At 39.8% G+C, this 20,577-nt stretch overlaps 2 protein-coding genes and 1 long non-coding RNA gene across 14 annotated transcripts in view; 2 read left to right on the forward strand and 1 right to left on the reverse strand.

Annotated features, from left to right (window-relative positions):
- The window catches only part of ESRP1 (epithelial splicing regulatory protein 1), a 50,141-nt gene extending 45,819 nt beyond the window's left edge, over positions 1–4,322 (forward strand). For 5 of the 8 annotated variants that reach the window (XM_036436534.2, XM_036436540.2, XM_036436535.2 and 2 more), the window contains 2 exons: positions 215–324; positions 2,802–4,322. In XM_036436534.2, coding sequence (XP_036292427.1) covers positions 215–289 — 75 coding nt within the window. In that variant the 3' untranslated portion in view covers positions 290–324; positions 2,802–4,322. The remainder of the gene's footprint in view (positions 1–214; positions 325–2,801) is intronic. The other 3 variants (XM_036436538.2, XM_036436542.2, XM_036436539.2) reach the window with 1 other exon arrangement.
- LOC118718122 lies at positions 267–20,313 on the reverse strand. The gene is made up of 3 exons (XR_004987689.2): positions 20,303–20,313; positions 13,788–13,792; positions 267–537 (listed from the first exon to the last, which is right to left on the reverse strand). It is a non-coding gene; the product is annotated as an uncharacterized LOC118718122 (long non-coding RNA).
- Positions 7,656–20,577, forward strand: part of DPY19L4 (dpy-19 like 4) — a 31,087-nt gene continuing 18,165 nt past the window's right edge. For 3 of the 5 annotated variants that reach the window (XR_006741544.1, XM_045581316.1, XM_045581317.1), the window contains exons 1-7: positions 7,656–8,256; positions 14,894–15,004; positions 17,361–17,485; positions 18,454–18,544; positions 19,010–19,131; positions 19,239–19,384; positions 20,006–20,129. Coding sequence is in view for 4 of the 5 variants with exons in the window: in XM_045581316.1 (XP_045437272.1) it covers positions 7,671–8,256; positions 14,894–15,004; positions 17,361–17,485; positions 18,454–18,544; positions 19,010–19,131; positions 19,239–19,384; positions 20,006–20,129 (1,305 nt within the window). In the remaining variant the exon portion in view is untranslated. Of the gene's footprint in view, positions 8,257–14,890; positions 15,005–16,547; positions 16,666–17,360; positions 17,486–18,453; positions 18,545–19,009; positions 19,132–19,238; positions 19,385–20,005; positions 20,130–20,577 lie in introns of those variants that run through there. The other 2 variants (XM_036436532.2, XM_045581318.1) reach the window with 2 other exon arrangements.

A 20,577-nucleotide genomic window follows, 5' to 3' on the forward strand; every position in this document is an offset into this window, starting at 1 on the left:
GAAGGGATTTTTAAGGTATTCAGACATGTTAAGTAACAAATGAAGACTTGGGATTAACAGAATGTACAATATATGGCTGTACCAGTTTTAATTTGTTTTCTGTCGTCTAAATGCCCAATAATTCGGTTGGTGGATCTCTTCAGTTGAAATACTAACCATTCGTAGTGACAGTGTGTCCATCTTTTGATCCTGTTTGTTTTAACTTGCATTTTAGTATGCAACCGAGGATGGACTTGTACACACAAATGACCAGTCCAGGACTCTACCCAAAGAATGGGTTTGCATTTAAGGGTCCCAGCAGGTAGACCACCCTCAGAAAAGAAGGTAAGGCTCTGTGATATGAAAGGTCAATATAAAGGGCTAAACAAACAGAGGTCAGGAATCAATGTGTTTTCTTAGGAGTCAGGTGAGAAGTTTCCTCTTCCCCCTAGTGTGATGGAAGTGAGTCAGAAACACGGGAAGGGATGGAGACCACAGTTAAGATTGTCATCTCAGTAGGTGGTATCTAAGCAACATTGGTGGATAGTAGTAGGTTACCTGGGTAAGGGGAAATCTTCCCATTGGGAAATTCTCTTGCTATATCTCATGTGGACTATTGGTTAGCTCTTGCCTCTTCTGGGTATTTCGTGTAAGTGGGATTATATGTGACCTTTTGTACCTGGCTTCTTTCACGTCACATGTTTTCGAGGTTCATCTACGTTGTCGCATGTATCATTACTTGATTCCTTTCTGTGGCTGAATAATACTTCATTGTACAGATATAACACATTTTGTTTATGCATTTATCCACTGATGGACATTTGTGCTGTTTCCATTTTCTGGCTCTTGTGCATACTAGCACTTTTTCTAGCATTTATGTGCACGTATTTAAGTATTTGTTTTGTCCGAGTAGAATCGTTGAGTCATTCTATTAAGTGGTAAAATATAACATAAAATTTACCATTTTTAAAGTTTATAGTTCTGTGGCATTTAAGTACATTTCACATTGTTGTGTAAACATCGCTACTACCGTGTTTCCCTGAAAATAAGACATCCTTCCGAAAATAAGACCTAGCGCAACTTTGGAAGAAAAAATTAATATAAGACACTATCTTATTTTCGGGGAAACAGGGTATCTAACCCCTAACTTTTCTCTTTTCTCCAACTCTGTTTACATTAAATACTAAATTCCCATTTCTCTCTTTCCCCAGCCCCTGGCTTCTCCCATTCTTTCTATTTTAATGCAATAGACTGTTTTGGTTACTTCATAAGTGGAACGACACAATATCTGTCCTTTCATAACTCGCTTTTCACTTAGCATAATATTTTAAGGTTCATCTAGGTATAATTTAAATGTGATTTATTCCAAAGTGATTGCAAGGTTTTTGTTGCACATCTTTTCTCCTTTTCTAAAACTAAATCTAGAGGGAAGGAACCCTGATAAAGTTTCTTTGAAATTAATTGGGATATTTTGTTTGTTTTCTATTAATAGACAGCCTTTTCTTGAAGGGTGATGCATTCTGGGTGAGGCTCCTGAAGAGGTGGAGTTGTAGGAATATGCTCAGGCATTGTGCTGACTTATTCCTTTTTTATCATTAGGTTACTGAAATTGGCTTGCTGACATGTTGTTTTCAAATTTTGTCAACATTTTCATGGTTGAGGACCCTGTGGGCTTCAACCATATGGATTCTAAATTGAAATTGGGGTTGCCAATAAAATGTTGTCCTTGAGAAATCACAATTGGGGACTTATACTCTCATTCTGAAGTTGTAGAGACTCCAGTTCTGAGTTGGAAGTGATGGATTCTCTGCCATTTTCAGTGAGGTTTCAGAAAGCATCATGCCCAAATGCTTAGCAGTGGGACTATGGAGGATTTTCTAGTGTGGTTCAGAGTGGTAGGAACTCATTCGTCTAGCCTGTTGGTACTCATTTTGGTTCATACTTTGTCTTTCCAAATGTTCTTAATTCAAGCCCTTAATGCTGTCTATGAATTTTGTAAGTCTAATATCTTGTAAAATGAGTATGTTGAATAAGAAATGATTATAAAAGGAACTTTTTGATATTACATTAGAAATGTTCTATATTGACTTTTGGTATACAGGAGGCTGCTCTCACCAGCTGAGCCACACCAGCCACATAGTGCTTTTGTTTTAAAGTTTCTGTGTGGTGTATAATTGAAATAGCACAGTGGAACCAATACTGTTTTCGGATTTTGAATCTGCCAATTATTCAGCATCTATAGGATTAATTGCTCTGTGCCTCAATTTTCTCATCTGTGAAATAGGGAAAACATGGTAATCTAAAAGGCTAGTTGTGAGGGTGAAATAACCAAACTAAAGGTTCCTAATCAACTACATGCTAGTCTTTAGCATGTAGAGCTCATGTTTGCTGCAGTGTCATGCTTCCGTGCTTCTTATTGATTCAGATATTTTTGTTTGAAATTAATGGTTTTATTTCTTTTAATAATGATATTAATGTCTAAAATCAGAGGGATGCCATCATAACTTGGGGACCCAGGCTAAGGAATTAATAGAATAGTCTCTTCACAAAAGAGTTGAGTCAAGTAGGGAAATGAAAACATAACAGTACTCTATGCATGATAATACAAAGGGTAGGTAATTGTTGGAATTCAAATTATTGCATAACTTTCATTTGCCTATGCTGTACTCGCCAAGAATTTGCTGTATAAATGCCAACTATGTGAACTACCTTAAGGCTTTTTTAGAGCTTTTAAAATTGAAAATTATTACATTTTTATGGCTGCTAAGAATTTAAGATTTTAGAGACTATAATATTTCCTTTTATTCATTTCCCCACCTCAGTGTTTGAAAGATGTATGGTGATCCTGAAACCACCAGACACCTCATCAACTTCAAGCAACGTCAGGGGAAGCTTGTCTACACTCAGGCTGCAGTATTTTCAGCAAACATGATTGGACAGTGGGCCTGTGCCCTGTCTTGGTGGAGTGGAAAATTAGAGCCAGTGAAGCCAAATCCTTCTAGAAGCAGAATGCCTGGCTCCTTGCTGATTGCATTTAAAATGTGAAATGGAAATTGTATGTCTCCATTACTTCCAGCCAATGTGGCATCATAGATGTTCCTTAAGTTTTACGTCTTGTGAGGAAAAATACTCCACTTACATGTCTACTATCTCCACCAAAAACTCTGTTATGGAAACTTCATTTTTGTGTGTTCACAGTCTTCTCTCCATCTCCCTACTTGCTACCCAATTATGTCCTCTTCTGAAGTAATTCAAGAAAAAGGTCTTGGAATACTTAAGTCACAAACTTAGAAATAAAACTAATATTTTCTTAGTTTCTTTGCCATCATGACATAGTTTAAAAAACACACACACAATGAAAACATTTTTAAAATACCTTGGGAAAAAAATCGGAAATGGCGCATCCACCACAAAACATACATAGTTTAAAAGTTGGGTCTTTCCCCCCCAGCAGATATCAGATGTAAATAAGAATGAACTCTAGGGGCCAAAATGCGAAACCAAAAATGAAGCAGCTACATGTAGTTTGTAATTTCTAGTTTGATCTGTAACTGAACAATGTGGCTTTCTATGTATTATTTTATACTGTACTTTTCTCATTACTAATGGCCTGGACTTGAATAAGAGGAATTCCATAGTTTTAAATACGACAAAAACGAGAATATTTGGACTGTGTGTTCTGGAAAGCAATGTACTAACTGAAGTGAATGCTTGTGTATATATTAAGATAGCCTTAAACCTTCTCTAATGCCTTAACTGTCAAATAATAAAACTTTTAAAGCCTAGGATGATTATAGTCAGCATGCTAGACTGAGAGGTAAACACTGGTATGATTAGAGCAGGTACTGATGCTGTCAGTGTTTAGCTGTGTTTATGCTAGCTACAAAAGTGCAATATTAGACACTAGCGAGCTAGTACTGCTGCCTCATGGAACTCCAAAGAGGAAAACAGGACTTGATTAACTCAGTGCACGTTTCTTTAAGTTACTCACATTGTCCTTTGCTTGAATGCGGCGCCATGCAGATTCTCGTGGCTGCTAATTGTTATTTACTTTGCATTACGTTGACTAACGCTTACAGAACCAAACATCCCCTCTTCAGCTGGACAGGATTAGCCCTTCAACTGCAGCAAGAAAATAAAAAATAAAAAACAAGAACCATTTTGTGTGAATATAGGTGATGACTGGCACTTAAGATCAGAAAAAAAGGTCTTTATACTTGATGCCTTAAGATGCTGTCTGTCCAAAGTTCTGAAAGACTTTGATAGGCAAGTAATATTACAATGCTACTGAGTTTTTGTAGAATACTTACATTTGATAATAAAACTCACCTGTTTAATCTCAATGTTTCCATTCTTTTTTGGTTTTTAGAGGAGCTACTAGTATAATGGTTGAAGGGCATTGGGTCAGCCATCTTTTCCTGAGGTGGTAAGATTTTCCCTTAAGTTTACTACCATAAGTATTTGTAAAAGCGATTATAAATGCCCTCCAGATAGAGTACAACCATCCCTAGAAGGTTAGTTATTGAAACTTTGTGACATGTTTAACTTGTGGAAGTTAGAGATATTAATATTTGGTCCCTCCTGCGTTTAGTGGAATTCTGTTTGCTTGACAACTTGAAAACCTGTTTAAGCCACATAAAGTAACACAATTAGAACTTAAGTGTTTCTGAATTCCACATAGTTTCTTTTTCTAATCACTCTTCTTGCTGATGTTAAGTTCTCCAATATTGACTAGTCCAAATTCTACCCATTTTTGGGGGGAGGTATGGTATAGTCTTTCGCCTGACTTCTTCCATTTCAGAGCTACATATATTGTCATTATTACTTATTTGACATATAATCTTTTTTTTTAAATATATTTTATTGATTTTGTACAGAGAGGAAGGGAGAGAGATAGAGAGCTAGAAACATCGATGAGAGAGAGTCATCGATCAGCTGCCTCTTGCACACCCCCTACTGGGGATATGCCCGCAACCAAGGTATATGCCCTTGACCGGAATCGAACCCGGGACCTTTCAGTCCCCAACCCGACGCTCTATCCATTGAGCCAAACTGGTCTCGGCTGACATATAATCTTTTTAAAAAATATTTTTATTGATTTCACAGAGGAAGGGAGAGAGGGATAGAGACATCAATGATAGGATCATTGATCAAAACGAAAGTCATTGGAACAAAACAAAGCCAGCACCATCATTTTGCAGTGCCCAACCAAACTTCTTTTTGTGGAGATTTATAGTCTAGAGTACATTGCAGTTTTTTGGTGGATGACCACAAAATTTAAAATCAAGTATCTACTGGCCTTCTGGACTCTGTGCACACCCTATTAATCTCCTACATTTGTTCTTCCTGGGAATGTCTGCATCTCTCTACATTAATGCAGTTTCCCTCTCAAAATTAGAGATACACTACTGTTTCTGATATTTAGACATCCCACGCAAAGCCTCATTGGACTTTTTTTTATAATATATTTTATCGGTTTTTTTAGAGACAGGAAGGGAGAGGGATAGTTAGAAACATCTATGAGAGAAAAACATCGATCAGCTGCCTCTTGCACACCTCCTACTGGGGATGTGCCTGCAATAGAGGTACATGCCCTTGATCGGAATCGAACCCGGAACCCTTGAGTCCAAAAGCTGATGCTCTATTGAGCCAAACCGGTCAGGGCCTCATTGGACTCTTCCCCCCCTCTCCCCCCCCAATTGAAAAAGGCATCCAACAATCAAGTTTCTAAGAAGGTGTCAAGTGGGGAATGATAATGTTTAATAATCCAGAAATGAATTTACTAAAAGGAAGCAGAAGCATTGTCCATTTTTTCCCCCTTAGGAAGGAGGAGAAATCTGTGGTGACCATAACAGATTATGAAGCCTTCTTAAAAAGCAGTATTCTCATAAAGGAATCATTTTTTTAAGCCCTCAGACTTTAGAGAAACAGGAAGATTTTATATGTTGTGGTTTTTTTTTTTTTAACCTAAAGATTGAATAAGATCTCATATTTCTGTAAGAAGCTATTTTCTTCACTTGATCCATTACTGAATAGAGCAGTCAAATTTATAATTAAGTCTATCAGTCACCCTGGTGATCTTGAAGTAACAACAGAAGGAATAGACATCACCTCAACAGTGGTCCTCATGGGTCACTGTATTGTTATTCTCTGAAGTGGAGCTTTTGCAGAAGTTCCTCTGGTCATCAGGACACTGGTATCTTCTGCCCACGGATTCATCCTGCCATATCTTGAAGTTTTCAAGGTCCACACATTGTGTTTTTTCCGTTTTGACCCAGGTCTTTTCTGGCCCACTAGTACCCGCCATGGTATTTCTAACTTGTGTCCAATGTTGCTTGACACCAAGACATGTTCAGGCAGCCAAAAGCATAAAGAGTTCCTGGAACTGTTTTTCGCACAGTACTGAAAACTGACAGCTGCTCCCCAAACAGCCTCACGTGACAAAGGTGCTATTAGGAGATTCTTGCTGCCTGCTAAGAATGGGGCATCCATAATTACCTCATGACTTCAGTGAATTCTAATGCTTTTTTTCACTCTTGCTGTAAAACGGGCGTTTCGTCAGTCTCTAAATTTCCAAGTCCTCAGGAAAGTTCCTGGTGTTTAAGAACGTCATCTATATAAAAGCCTAAGGCACTGAACTACTGAACCACCGGTGGTCTGGTCGTTATGACGTGCACAGACCACCACGGGGCAGAGACTCACGCAAGAGCTGCCCACTGGTGGTCAGTGCCTCCACAGGGGGAGCGCTGCTCAGCTGACCTGGATGAGAGGGGCGGGATGAGCGGAGGGGTTCCTCCCAGGCCGCCTGCCAATCGTGCACCGGGCCTCTAGCACCTATTAAAACTGAAGACACAAACAGTTTGACGAGTTAAAAAATACGTTCAATTGTGGAATACCTCATCATGCACAAGGACCCCATCGTGCATCAGGCCTCTAGCAACTAATAAAATTGAAGACATAAACAGTGAAGTGTTAAAAGTATGTTCCATTGCTGTGGAATACCTTCTAAGTGCATTCTGCCTCCTGCATAGATGATAGTATGATTGTTTTTAAAAATATCATGAGCCTGGCCAGTGGCTCAGTGGTTGAGCCATCGACCTATGAACCATGGTTCCATTTCTGGTCAGGGCACATGCCTGAGTTGCTGGATGGGTCCCCAGTAGGGGGCATGCGGGAGGCAGCTGATCAATTGATGTTTCTATCTCTCCCTCTCCCTTCCTTTCTGAAATCAATAAAAAAAATATATTAAAAATAATATCATGAAATACAACCTTATTTGGTTAACTAGTTTGGGTGGCTGAACACACTGAGCTCCAAGTACAAGCTTCTTTTTTTCTAAATATTTTATTGATTTGTTACAGAGAGGAAGGGAGAGGAACAGAGTCAGAAACATCGATGAGAGAGAAACATCCATCAGCTGCCTTTTGCACACCCCCTACTGGGGATGTGCCCACAACCAAGGTACATGCCCTTGACCGGAATCGAACCCCGGTCCTTTCAGTCCGCAGGCCGACGCTCTATCCACTGAGCCAAACCGCTTAGGGCCAAGCTTCTTTCTTGTCACGGTCCAGAGGCTTACTACACCCAAGCTCTCACCGCTGTGGGTGTTCTGGGCTCTGAAAACACGAGTATGCAGACGGGCGTCCCAGGTCCGACCCAGGGGTCCCTCTGCCCCGCTTCCCTTCTGCCCAATGGGGGGGGGGAGAAACCGGGTCCGGGTCCGGGACCGGATCCGGAAGGTGTACCTGACGGTACCCTCGAGCTCCCTGAGTGGAAACTCAAAAGTCACGAAAAGCACGCTCCACCTCCCGCCTTCGCCGTCCCTGAGGACGGCCCTGGGGAGGGGCTGCCGCGGGGCCATCAGCCCTGTTTCTCCCCTCACCCCCGAGGGGGCGGCGCCGGGCTCCCAGCCGCTTCCCTGCCGGCGCACCCGCCTAACGCGCCCGCCGCTCCCCGCTCCCGGCACTCTGGTTCCGGGCCGCCCGGGGACGCGATTGGCGAAGACGCCGGAGGGGGCGGGCCCGGAAGTGGGGGCTCGGCGGCGCGCGCAGGGCAGGCGGAGCCTGCCCGCCGCGCGGGAGCCGCAGGGAGCCCGGCCTCTGCTCCGCGGAGCGATGGCGGAGGAAGGCGGTGACGGCCCGGGGCCCAGCGCTCCGGCGGGCGCCCCAGGTCGCGGGCAGGAGGGCCCGGGGCGCGCGGCGCCGGCGGCCTGGGCTACGGACGGCGGGGCGGCTGCCGAGGGAGCGGAGCGGACGGCCCGAAGTTTGGCGGGCGGAGGTGGGACGCTCGGGGGGCGCGGGAAGTTGGGACCGGAGCAGGAAAAGCCAAGCGGCGGGGGGAGTGGCCGAGAGGGCGGGCTGGGAGCAGAGGATGCTTGGGTCTCAGTAAATTATATCTGTGAATGGTTTGTTTTAGAAGCTTAGGAGCGCCCGTCCACCCATGAACCCGGAGGTCACGGTTAGATTCCCGGACAGGGCACAGGCCCGCGGTGCGGCTCCGTTCCCAGTAGGGGGCGTGCAGGAGGCAGCCGGTCAGTGGTTCTCATCATGGATGCTTCTCTCCCTCTGGGAAATCAATAAAAATATATTAAAAGTAAAAAAAGAGAATGGCGTTACGAAAAGTAGCACAGCCGTTCCCTGGCTTGTGTTGCTAAAAAAAATAAAATAAAAAATTTAAAAAGTGTAGGTAGGCACTCAGTGGCTGTTTGAAAGCGATAATTTAAAAAATATATATGTATTTTATTGATTTTTTACGGAGAGTGAGAATCAGAAACATCGATGAGAGAGAAACATCCATCAGCTGCCTCTTGCACACCTCCTACTGGGGATGTGCCGGAAACCAAGGTACGTGCCCTTGACCGGAATTGAACCTGGGACCCTTCAGTCTGCAGACCAACGCTCTATCCACTGAGCCAGACCGGTTAGGGCTGAAAGAGATAGTTCTTTGACCAGGTGCGCAGGTGAGAGGCGGTGGAGGGGGAGAGGGTCCTCCGACCAGGGCCCCCAACAGAGACAGGAGTTTGGGAGGCGGTGAGCAAGCGGAAACTGAACAAGGCCAAGTTCACCTTACAGGGTCGGCGGAGATGGCTAAGGTCGCCGGAGATTAGGAGGGAGAGCGGTGAAGAGGGAAGGGGGTGGGGTGGAGACAGCGGCCCATGCCCCCTCAGGGGGAATGCCGGTAAGTTAACTCTCTGCAGTGTTGAAGCTTAGGAAAGGACCGGTATGGGAGAAATGGGGAAATGGGAGGCACTTAGCAAGGGCTAGCTATGATCGGAAACATGCACGCCATCATAACTTCACGATGCCATACTATTGATAGCTTCAGGAACAGGTGTGTAATAGGATGGTGTCACTTGACGGAGCGGTTTTCATTTTGGCGGAAAACATGACCTTTTTTTTACCCTATTGACTGGAGCTGGTATTGTGATCTATTTAGAGTTAAGTCTTATTGACTCAAGAAGTGCAAGGAGAGGGCGTCAAGAATTCAGTGGAAAGCGGTTTTTAACACATAAATTGTAAGACTTGTCTGCTGTCCTGTGTCTTGCTGTCTGGTCCCTGTGCTCACAATTGGCTTTCATCGTTGCCTTCTCTTCCTTGAGTTTCCAGAGTGTTAAAACTGATCTAAATGTAAGACAAGACACTCTACCTAAAAAGAGCTTCAGAAGCAAGACTATTTGTGGTCGGTGAGGAAGAATCTAATTTCATTTGTTGCCTTGTTGTTGTTTTTTAATCTTGGCTGCAGTATATTTAAAGCATGTCTTGACTTTTTTTTCCTTTTCCTTTCCTGACTAATTGCAAAGCTGTGGGGGTAGGTTGATGAGATAGTTTATAAGTTTCCTTGAGCAGGTTCACGCTCGTGTTAAAGCAGCAATTTTCACCCGGTGTGCTGCAAGAATTTTTAAAACATGCAATAACTGACTCGTAGTCAGCGGCACTGACCGCTTTTTCCCTTAGATTGTCAAGGAAAAAGAATGACAACAGCCAACACAATAATAGCTATCTGGTGTGAATGAACCAAAATTAGACCTATTTTTTGTCAGATCAGCAAAAAAATATATTTTTGTGTGCGCCACAGAATTTTAGTAATTAGTTTGTGTGTGGCATGAGGTGAAAAGGGTTGAAAATTGCCAATACTCCAGGGAAGGGTGGGAGGGAAGGGGTCAATGAAGGGAGAAGGGGGGAGTCTGTTAATACTTTCAACAATAAAGATAAATTAAAAAAAAACAACAACTAATAACAGGGTACTAAAAGTCTTTAATATTATGCATCACATAAAATGACAATATAGTTACACAGTTAAAAAGACCATATTGCCCTGCTGGTGTGGCTCAGTGGTTGGGCATGGACCTGTGAACCAGGAGGTCATGGTTTGATTCCGTGTCAGGGCACATACCCAGGTTGTGGGCTAGATCCCCTGTTGGGGGCAGGCAGAAGGCAGGTGATTGATGATTCTCTGTAATCATTGATGTTTCTATCGCTCTCTCCCTCTCCCTCTCTGGAGGAAAAAAAGACCATACCATCTTATAAAATTAACTTATGTGATATAAAGTGAAAATGATTGTTGGTTGTAGAATTACAGATATTTCAAAGCAATACATCTTATATGAAACAATCGCAGTTTATTTAAAATATAGTTTCACTCAACACATTGTTTTTAAAGGGTTGCTTCTCTTTTTAAAAATATTTTCATTGATTTCTGAGAGGGAGAGGAAGAGAAAGAAACATCAGTGATGAGAGAGAACCACCAATAAGCTGCTTCCTGTATGTCCCCTACTGGGGATCGAGTCTGCAACCCAGGCACGTGGCCCTGACCGGAATCAAACCCGGGACCCTTCAGTCCTCAGGTGTCAGACGCTCTGTCCATGGAGCCAAACCAGCCAGGGTAACACATTTTTAAGTTACATAAATAATTGGATCCCTACTGTGGTAGGTGCTGGGATAAAATGGTCACCGGTGAATAATTGAATTCTTATTTATTATAGTAATGCTAGTAAAGCTATTTATAGCAGGCATGTCTGTATGCCAGGCATTCTGAGTGTTTTACTTTTGTTTTTTAAATATATATTTTATTGATTTTTTACAGAGAGGAAGGGAGAGGGATAGACAGTTAGAAACATCAATCAGCTGCCTTCTGCACACCCCACAATGGGGATGTGCCCGCAATCCAGGTACATGCCCTTGACCAGAATCGAACCTGGGACCCTTCAGTCCGCAGGCCGATGCTCTCTCCACTGAGCCAAACCGGTCCTGGCTGAGTGTTTTACATTTACTTAGGACTCAGTCCTTTTCCTCCCCAAAATACATGTTATTTTGTGTTCACTTGTGTTAAAATTAGACTGTTTTCTTGTATCCCCATGTACTCTATATCTTTTTTTTTTCCCCCCTATTCACTTGGATCCTCTTCGTTGTCCCACTTTTTCTCTAAATAAATTCTATTTAGGAATCTCATCTTCCAAAAGATGTCTTCTTTGCTGCTAGGGGTCAGGGTGTTTATGCTTCCTGAACAAAACGTTAGAGCAAAGTGACAGCCTTGAGTAGAGCAGTATTAACACTTCACGTGGAAATTCCTATATTCTGGATGGACATTTGCAGGCCTCTTTGTATTCCTACTATCTCATGTAAAGATCACTGCACCAGAAATAGCAGGTTATTTTTTGTGGCTGTTACTTTCATTTTTTTTCTTCGCAACGCTAAATATGTAAAATAGTGAAAGGAAACTTGAATTTTATCCTAGAGTTTTTCTATCAGAATTAATAATCTAGTTTGTCCACTCTTTATTATTACCACTGAGAGATTCTTGGCTTTGTTTACCAATTATTAACTTAGGAGATCAATATAGAGAAAACAAGGTGAAATTTGCATCTAATCTGATTTGTGAAATGGTGACAGTTAGAAAATTAGTTTTAAGGACAAGGTTGAAGAGATTGGCTAAAATGAGTACTGTATTTTCCAAGTTGTATATTTTGTTCCCACAATTTAATGCCAATGTGATTGTCATGTTCTAAAATCAGTGCATATGTTTAATATGCTAATGGTTTCTCCCCTTGAAAAACTTATTAAATAATGGCATTTTAGAATTTAAAAAATAAAGCATTATAAATGTAGTACTAGAGGCCCAGTGCATGAAATTTGTGCACGGGGGTGGGGATCCCCTCAGCCCAGACTGTACCCTCTCCAATCCGGGCCTCAACTGGCAGTTGGATATCCCTCTCACAATCCGGGTCTGCTGGCTCCTAACTGCTCACCTGCCTGCCTGATTACACCTAACTGCCCCCCCCCCCTGCCAGCCTGATCACTCCTAATTGCCTCTGTCTGCAGGCCTTGTGGCCCCCAACTGCTCCCCTCTGCTGGTCTGGTTGCCCCTCACTGCCCCCCATGTCAGCTTGGTCCCCCCCCAACTGTCCCCTCTGCCTGCCTGGTTGCCCCATGCAGCCTGCTGTTCTGTCGTCTGGTTGTTCCAGTCGTGATGGCTCCTGGCTTTTTATATACATCAGGATATTGATTTGTATAGTCTTTACTCATATAGATTCTTGAGAGATGACTGTTAAGATTTGTATGCTTCATAAATTACTTTGGAAACTGCAAAATTTTTGTGTAAATTGTACTTTTATAAATATCCATTTATGTACACAGAGAACACTTTATTAAAGTCCCTGTAAAGTGATTTATTTTATAAAGAATTTTTAAGAAAAAGGAAAATTGTAGCTTTTGAAAAGAAGACTTATGTGATCACTCCCCAATTTTATCTCTATCTTAAATGTGTGCTTTTAGAGACTATCTAATAAAGACACCTACCTTGGTCACAAACACCTCTTGGCCACACACATTTGTTAACTACCTCAATATATTTGTTAATTTGATTTCAGAGATTATCCAATTAAAAAAATTTTTAAATCTAAAACCATTAATGTGTCTAGTATGCATGTATAACTACTAAGTAAACTTTTTTGTGTTTTTTCTTGTATGCTTTTATTTTATTCTTTTTTTGTATTTTTGTGTAAGTTTATTTTTTTTCTTGTATGCTTTTAAAATAAAATTTAAAATAATAACTTGCATCTAAAGACTTCATTGGCTTTAAATAAAACTTTATTCTTATTGACCATTTTTAACTTTTGCTTTAACTCATAGAAGGGAAAAATTAAAAGACCATCATGAAGGAATATATTAGTTGACCCAGATTTGTATGCACAAAATCTCAAAATTCACAGTATGGCTTTACGCTTATATTTCATAGTCTGAAGTCATCACAAAAAGAAAAGAAAAAGCTCCTTTATAAGGAGGAGACAAATTTTTAAACCACCTTATAAACTTGACACTAACTTCATAAGGGCAAAGCTTATCCCATAAGATAATGAGTCCTAACAAGGAAAAGTATTTACATTGAATACAGTAAGTTCCTTTTTAATTTGGGATTTAGTTTACTGGTTTGGAGGAACTTTTCTGCATTATGCCTTTTTTTGTGTGTGTAGAATATTTAAAGGGTAGGTAATCTAGTGGGGAATTTTCTGAGATTTCCCAAGTACAGGAATATTTATAGGTACAGCTGTTTTCTAATACCTAAGTCTGTAATACTATTGAATGATAATGACACCACAGCATTGTGAAATTCTGCAGAACTTTCAGGATTATTTAAAAAATGAAGTATAGCCCTAACTGGTTTGGCTCAGTGGACAGAACATTGGCCTGATGATTCAAGAGTCCCAGGTTCAATTTTGATCAAGGGCCTGTACCTTGGTTTCGGGCACATCCCCAGTAGGGAGTGTGCAGGAGGCAGCTGATTGATGTTTTTCTCTCATTGATGTTTCTAACTCTCCCTCTCCCTTCTCTGTAAAAAATCAATAAAATATATTTTTTTAAAAAGAAGGATAACCCTGGCCCGGCGCCTCGGTTGGTTAGCGTTGTCCTGGTGCGCCAAGGTTGTGGGTTTGTTTCCCGGTCAGGGTACATACAAGAAAGCAACCGATGATACATGAGTGGAACAACAATTCCACATTTCTCACTGTAGAAATCAATTAATAAAAAGTAAAAAAATAAGATGCCCAACTGGCATGGCTCAGTGGTTGAGCGTTGACCTATGAGGTTGGCCAACATATCATAGTTCAATTTCCGGTAAGGGCACATGCCTGGGTTGTGGGCTCAATTCCAGGGTGGGGTATACAGGAGACAGCTGATCAATGACTCATCATTGATGTTCTTATTTCTCTCTCCTCTGAAATCAGTAAAAATACATTAAGAATATAAATAAAAAATGAGGTATAGTGTGGTCAATGTATGTTATTATATTTTGATTGAAATATTATTCCATGAATTATGCAGGTAACCTAATAGGTTACTAGAATAATAAGCTAATTTATTATTACATAACAGTTTGTTTCCCAATCATGAAAAATAATTTACTTATTTTGAAATATTGTGATACTGTGAAAATACCTTCCTCTCTGGAGAAGAGCTCATTTGTTTACCAATAAGACTCTGATGCCGGGACAGGTTTGGCTGAGTGGATTAGAGCGTCAACCTGTGGACTGAAAGGTCCCAGGTTCAATTCCGGTTAAGGGCATGTACCTTGGTTGCGGGCACATCCCCAGTTGGGGGTATGCAAGAGGCAGCTGGTTGATGTTTCTCATTGATGTTTCTAAGTCTCTGTCCCTGTCAATTCCTCTCTGTGTAAAATCAATAAAATAAAATAAAAAAATAAAAAGATTCTGAAACCACTTGTTGAAGGTAGAACTGATACTGTCTTTTTTGTTTGGAGGAAAAACAGTTTCGTGATGAGTTTTAAAATAATTATGAAAAAGTTATCTTTGGTACTGATAGGTCTTTGTGTGACTTTCACCTTAGTATAATAAAAGTTAATCATTTGGGTTACAGTCAGAATAATTTGATACACATTGCAATAACTTTTCAAATATTTTAAGGACCAGCTATAGAACTGCGCCAAAGAAAAAAGCCAAAATCTTCAGAAAATAAAGAATCTGCCAAAGAAGAGAAAATCAATGACACTCCAGTTACCGAAAGACTTCCAAAACGTAAGTTAAATAGATTTGGAGTTTTTGCGCTATTACAAAAATACAGTTATACTAGGTAGTATTTTTTACATTAATATTTTAAATGTAGAAACATTTTGTGATTAAGATGTGGTGGTACCAGTCAATTTCCCTTAGGTTTTACTATAGAACAACCTACAAAGCTCACTCATTTACAACACACTTTAATACAGGAAATTTAAGGTAGAAACACTGTAAGTCAGGGAGTGTCTGTATAAGATCTGATCGAATGTATTGTTTCTAATAGTACTTGATAGGATTAGCTTGCTATTGTCTAAGTCTTAGACTCTAAGACTTAATAAAAAATAAAAAACACACAGGAAAAGATCCACGTTTAGAAACTTTGAAGAACTTTTGCCAAACTGCCACAATAAATAAGTTTTTTTTATGTGTTTTTATTGAGTTCTTACTATCTGCCAGGTGCTTTATACATACTATTGTAAACAGTAATGTTAAAATAATTGTATCATACAGATACTAATATTGGATTACTGGCTATGGTTTTTCAAGCATTTTTATTATAATTCAAAATAATTTAGTGATATCTGAATAGGCCTTAATGTCTCTAATATCCTGTGCAAATTAACATTTATGAAATAATATATTGAAAATAGCTATGATTTTAGTTTATCTAAACAAATAAATCAACAAGTTGATTTTTATAAACTTCCAGTCATTCAGTAGCAGAACACTAGGCTTTGGGCCTTAGGCCCATGCTTATATTTAATCTTAATAGCTATAGCAGGACTAAACCATCCTGTGTGTAGGAAATCCAAATATATTTTATGTGATTTCATCAAGAAGTTGTTACATATACATAACAGTTGTATATGAAGTTTTAAATACGTAATCATCAAAAGTTATTGAATTGTACATTTTATTTTCTTTTTTTACAATTTGAATCTATTTTTTTCTTTAGATATTTGGTATGGTAGTACATTCTATTTATTTCTCTTTTAAGTGAATTGAATTGAATTTTTAAAAATATGTTCAATTTATAGAAGAAATGAGCAGACAGTATAGAATTCCCAATGGAGTTTTCCTTATTATTATTTAACTATAGGCCTGTTGCATGAAATTTGTGCACAGGGAGGGGTTCCCCTCAGCCCAGCCTGAACCCTCTTACAATCTGGGACATCCCTATCGCAACCCTGGACCGCTGGCTCCTAACTGCTGGCCCTCCTGTCTGCCTGATCGCCCGTAACCACTCTATTATACTTGCCTGCCTCATTGCTTCTAACCACTCGCCTGCCTGCCTGATTGCCCCTAATCACTCTGCCTGTCTCCCTGATCACCCCTAACCACCTCTGCCTCAGCCCTTGCCACCGTGGCTTCATCCAGAAGGACATCCAGAAAGTTGTTTGGCTGTTTGGTCTAATTAGCATATTAGCTCTTTATCATATAGGGTATTATAAGGTATGTTTGTTACCATTAATGAACCAGTAATGATACATTATTTTAAACTAAAGTCCATGTTTTATTCACATTTTTTTGAGTTTTACATAATGTCCTCTTTCTGTTCCAGGATCCCATCCAGGATATATTGCATTTAGTTGTCGTGTCTCTATAGACTCCTCTCGGCTGGGACTGTTTCCCAGGCCTTGTTTTTGATGGCCTTGGCAGTTTAGAGGAATAGTGGTCAGGTGCACTGTAGGGTGCCCCTCTGTTGGGATTTGTCTGCTGTTTTTCTCAGAATCACACTGGGGCGATGGGTTTTGGGAAGGATGACCGTAGAGTTAGAATGCCATTTCTGTCACATCGTATCCAGGGTGCATACTAACTTTTGATTACGTCTTCTTTTCTTTTTTTTTTTAAATATATTTTATTGATTTTGTACAGAGAGGAAGGGAGAGAGATAGAGAGTTAGAAACATCGATGAGAGAGAGTCATCGATCAGCTGCCTCTTGCACACCCCCTACTGGGGATATGCCCGCAACCAAGATACATGCCCTTGACCGGAATCGAACCCGGGACCCTTCAGTCCCCAAGCCGACGCTCTATCCATTGAGCCAAACCGGTTCGGGCGATTACGTCTTTTTTTTTTTTTTTTTAATATTTTTTTTATTGATTTTTTACAGAGAGGAGGAGAGAGGGATAGAGAGCTAGAAACGTCAATGAGAGAGAAACATCGACCAGCCGCCTCCTGCACACCCCCTACCGGGGATGTGCCCGCAACCAATGTACATGCCCTTGACCGGAATCGAACCCGGGACCTTTCAGTTCGCAGACTGACGCTCCACCACTGAGCCAAATTGGCTTCGGTGCGTCTTCTTTTTAAATAGAAGTTCATAAATATAAGTATCATCTACATCTAATTACTTTCAATATGCTTTTTCAGATGTATTATTTCAGCGCTTTGCAAAGATTTTCATTGGCTGTCTTGCAGCAGTTACAAGTGGTATGATGTATGCTCTCTATTTGTCAGCGTACCATGAGCGGAAATTCTGGTTTTCCAACAGGCAGGTAAGAAGAAAGACTTTTGAGCATATGAGAGTTGTTTTAGTATTTAATGTTAATTTAACTGATTTGCTTTTCCAGGGAGCCCAAATCGTGTGATAAGTACGACAGTCAAGTGTTTTCTTATTTATAGCCATTAGAAACAAAATGGTGTAAAAGCTGTTTTGAAAAAACTCACAGTATCAACCTTGAAAATTTTTTTTTTAATTTTATTAAAAAATATATTTTATTGATTTTTTTACAGAGAGGAAGTGAGAGGGATAGTTAGAAACATCCATGAGAGAGAATCATCAATCAGCTGCCTCTTGCACACCTCCTACTGGGGATGTGCCCGTAACCAAGTTATATGCCCTTGATCGGAATCGAACCTGGGAGCTTTCAGTCTGCAGGCTGATGCTCTATCCACTGAGCCAAACGGGTTTCGGCTCAACCTTGAAAATTTTAATGTAACATATTTTAAGGCCATAGAATAGAAATATGAGAATGCTTTCCTTCATGCAATTAATTTATCAGAGACTTTTGGTGGCAGTGAAATGATGAGGAGTTTACTCAGCTTTTTAGTTTTCAGAAACAATCTGAAAATTTCAGGATCAAAATATATTTTTAGCCTGACCAGCATGGGTCAGTGGTGAGCGTTGACCCATGAACCAAGAGGTCATGATTTGATTCCTAGTCAGGGAACAGGCCCAGGTTGCTGGCTAGATCCCCAGGTTGCTGGCTAGAGCCAATCAGTGATTCTAATCATTGATGTTTCCACCCCACTGCCCCTCTCTTCCTCTCTCTGAAACCAATAAAAACGTTAAAAACAAAACAAAACAAAAAACACCCAAAACTTTGACCTACTTAAAGGAAAATTCAAACATATCTTTGAATAAATGGATAAATAAGTAGTATTAGTTTAGAAGATGAGAGAGAAGGAAGATAGTGGTTGAAATTTAGGACACTGGTATTTAAATAATCATATTTTCTTTTAGGAGCTTGAACGAGAAATCACATTCCAGGGTGACAGTGCCATTTATTACTCTTATTATAAAGATATGTTAAAGGCTCCTTCATTTGGAAGAGGTATGATAACTACATTTACATTTTTAATAACAATGTTTTTATAAAGTAAAAGATTTTCTTCCCAGCCAAAGTGGCTCAGTTGGTTGAGCATCATCATTCTGACTGAAGGGTTGCCAGTTCAATTCCTGGTCAGGGCACATACCCAGGTTTTGGGTTCTGTCCTGAGTTGGGGCATGTACAGAAGGCAACCACTTGGTGTTAATCTCATGTCAATCTCTCTCTCTCTCTTCCTCCTCCTTCTCTCTAAACATGTCCTTAGGTGAGGTTAAATAAGTAAATATAAAGTAAAACATTGTTCTTCTGAATTGTAGCCTTTGATTGTAGAGATTTGTCTCAGAATATAGATATTGTTCTTCCTTGTACTTAATAAAATAATTGGAAAAATGAGACACATGTTTCATTTGACATGTTTAGTTATCACAAAAACACAATAAATAACCTAGAGAAAAATGTTTCTGTCTTTAGGTGTTTATGAACTGACACATAATAACAAAACTGTATCTCTGAGGACTATAAATGCAGTGCAACAAATGTCTCTATATCCAGAACTTATAGCCAGTGTTTTATATCAAGCAACTGGTAGCAACGTATGTGCTTTTCTTTTTATTATAATATTTATTATCTCACATACTTATGGATCCTCAAAATTAATTGATGGAATTCTGTTATTCTCTCTCTATTTTCTTCCAATTAGGAGATTATTGAGCCAGTATACTTCTATATTGGTATTGTTTTTGGATTGCAAGGAATATATGTTTCTGCTTTATTTGTTACAAGTTGGCTTATGAGTGGAACCTGGCTAGCAGGAATGCTTACTGTTGCATGGTTCATTATTAACAGGTAAGAAAGGTGTTTTTAATTAAGTTTTACAACTTTCTGTGTCTGTGGTAGTCAGTTCTAAAAATGCTCTCTCCCTAACCCTTATATTTTATATGCATTGTTGACCTTAAGTAGGAAGATTACCCAGTGGGCTTGATCTAATGTTATGAACCCCTAAAAGTGGAGAGCTTTTTCCTACTAGTGCAAAGATAGTTTGAAGCATGAGAAGGGTTTGCTGTTCTGTTGCTGGATTGAAATGAGGAGGAAGTGATTTTTCCCAATAACCACTGAGCTCATAAAAGGCTATAAATATGGATGAGAACTGCAACCCTAGCTGATGGTTTGATTTTAGCTTAGGGAGCCTCTGAGCAGAGAATCCAGCCAACTGCTTCTCTGGAGCAGAGTGTTAAAGATTTTACACACTAATTTGTGAGTTGAGGGACAGTGGTAGAACCTTTGGAACAGGAATTGGTCGATTAAGCTTCCCAATTCTGGGCTGATGGAGTGGTTGGCTCTGTCTGTGTCTATGTCACAGGATTGTTATGGAGAACAATGATATGTGTGTGAAATTATTTTGATAAGTATAGTTTTACACAAATATAATGTCTTGCTATTTTGCTCTTTATCTGTGGTTTATTTTAGAGTAGATACAACAAGAATTGAATACTCCATTCCTTTAAGAGAAAACTGGGCACTACCATATTTTGCATGTCAAATCGCTGCACTTACCGGCTATTTAAAAAGCAACTTAAATACTTATGGAGAGGTAAGATAGAATTTGTTTTTTTTTTGGTCATAAGTTGGGATTTATTTTCATTAATCATACAAATAATTTTGGGGGGGTAAGATACAAATTTATTTCTCACAATTTTGACATATTACAAATTTGGTACATACTTTAAAGCTAATGATGAGTTAAATTCAAGGAAGCTTAGTTACTATATAATAAATGATATAGTTAGGTAGTCTTGATATAAATTACACTGTTATTCTGCATTCTAATTGACAATAAATTATTTTTAGGCGAAAGGAGATATATTGTTTTAGTGCATTTACTTGACAAATATATGAGTAATACCTTATTTTGAAAATCGCATTGTTATTTTACAATTTCTCTCACTTCTGGAGCACTAATGGCCTTTAGTCATCACAAGTTAAAGAAATATTAATGAAATATAAAAAGTGTCTACAAATGACAGCAACATTAGCTGTTA

This window comes from Pipistrellus kuhlii, unplaced genomic scaffold, assembly GCF_014108245.1.
Source record: "Pipistrellus kuhlii isolate mPipKuh1 unplaced genomic scaffold, mPipKuh1.p scaffold_m20_p_14, whole genome shotgun sequence".
NCBI classification, from domain to species: domain Eukaryota; kingdom Metazoa; phylum Chordata; class Mammalia; order Chiroptera; family Vespertilionidae; genus Pipistrellus; species Pipistrellus kuhlii.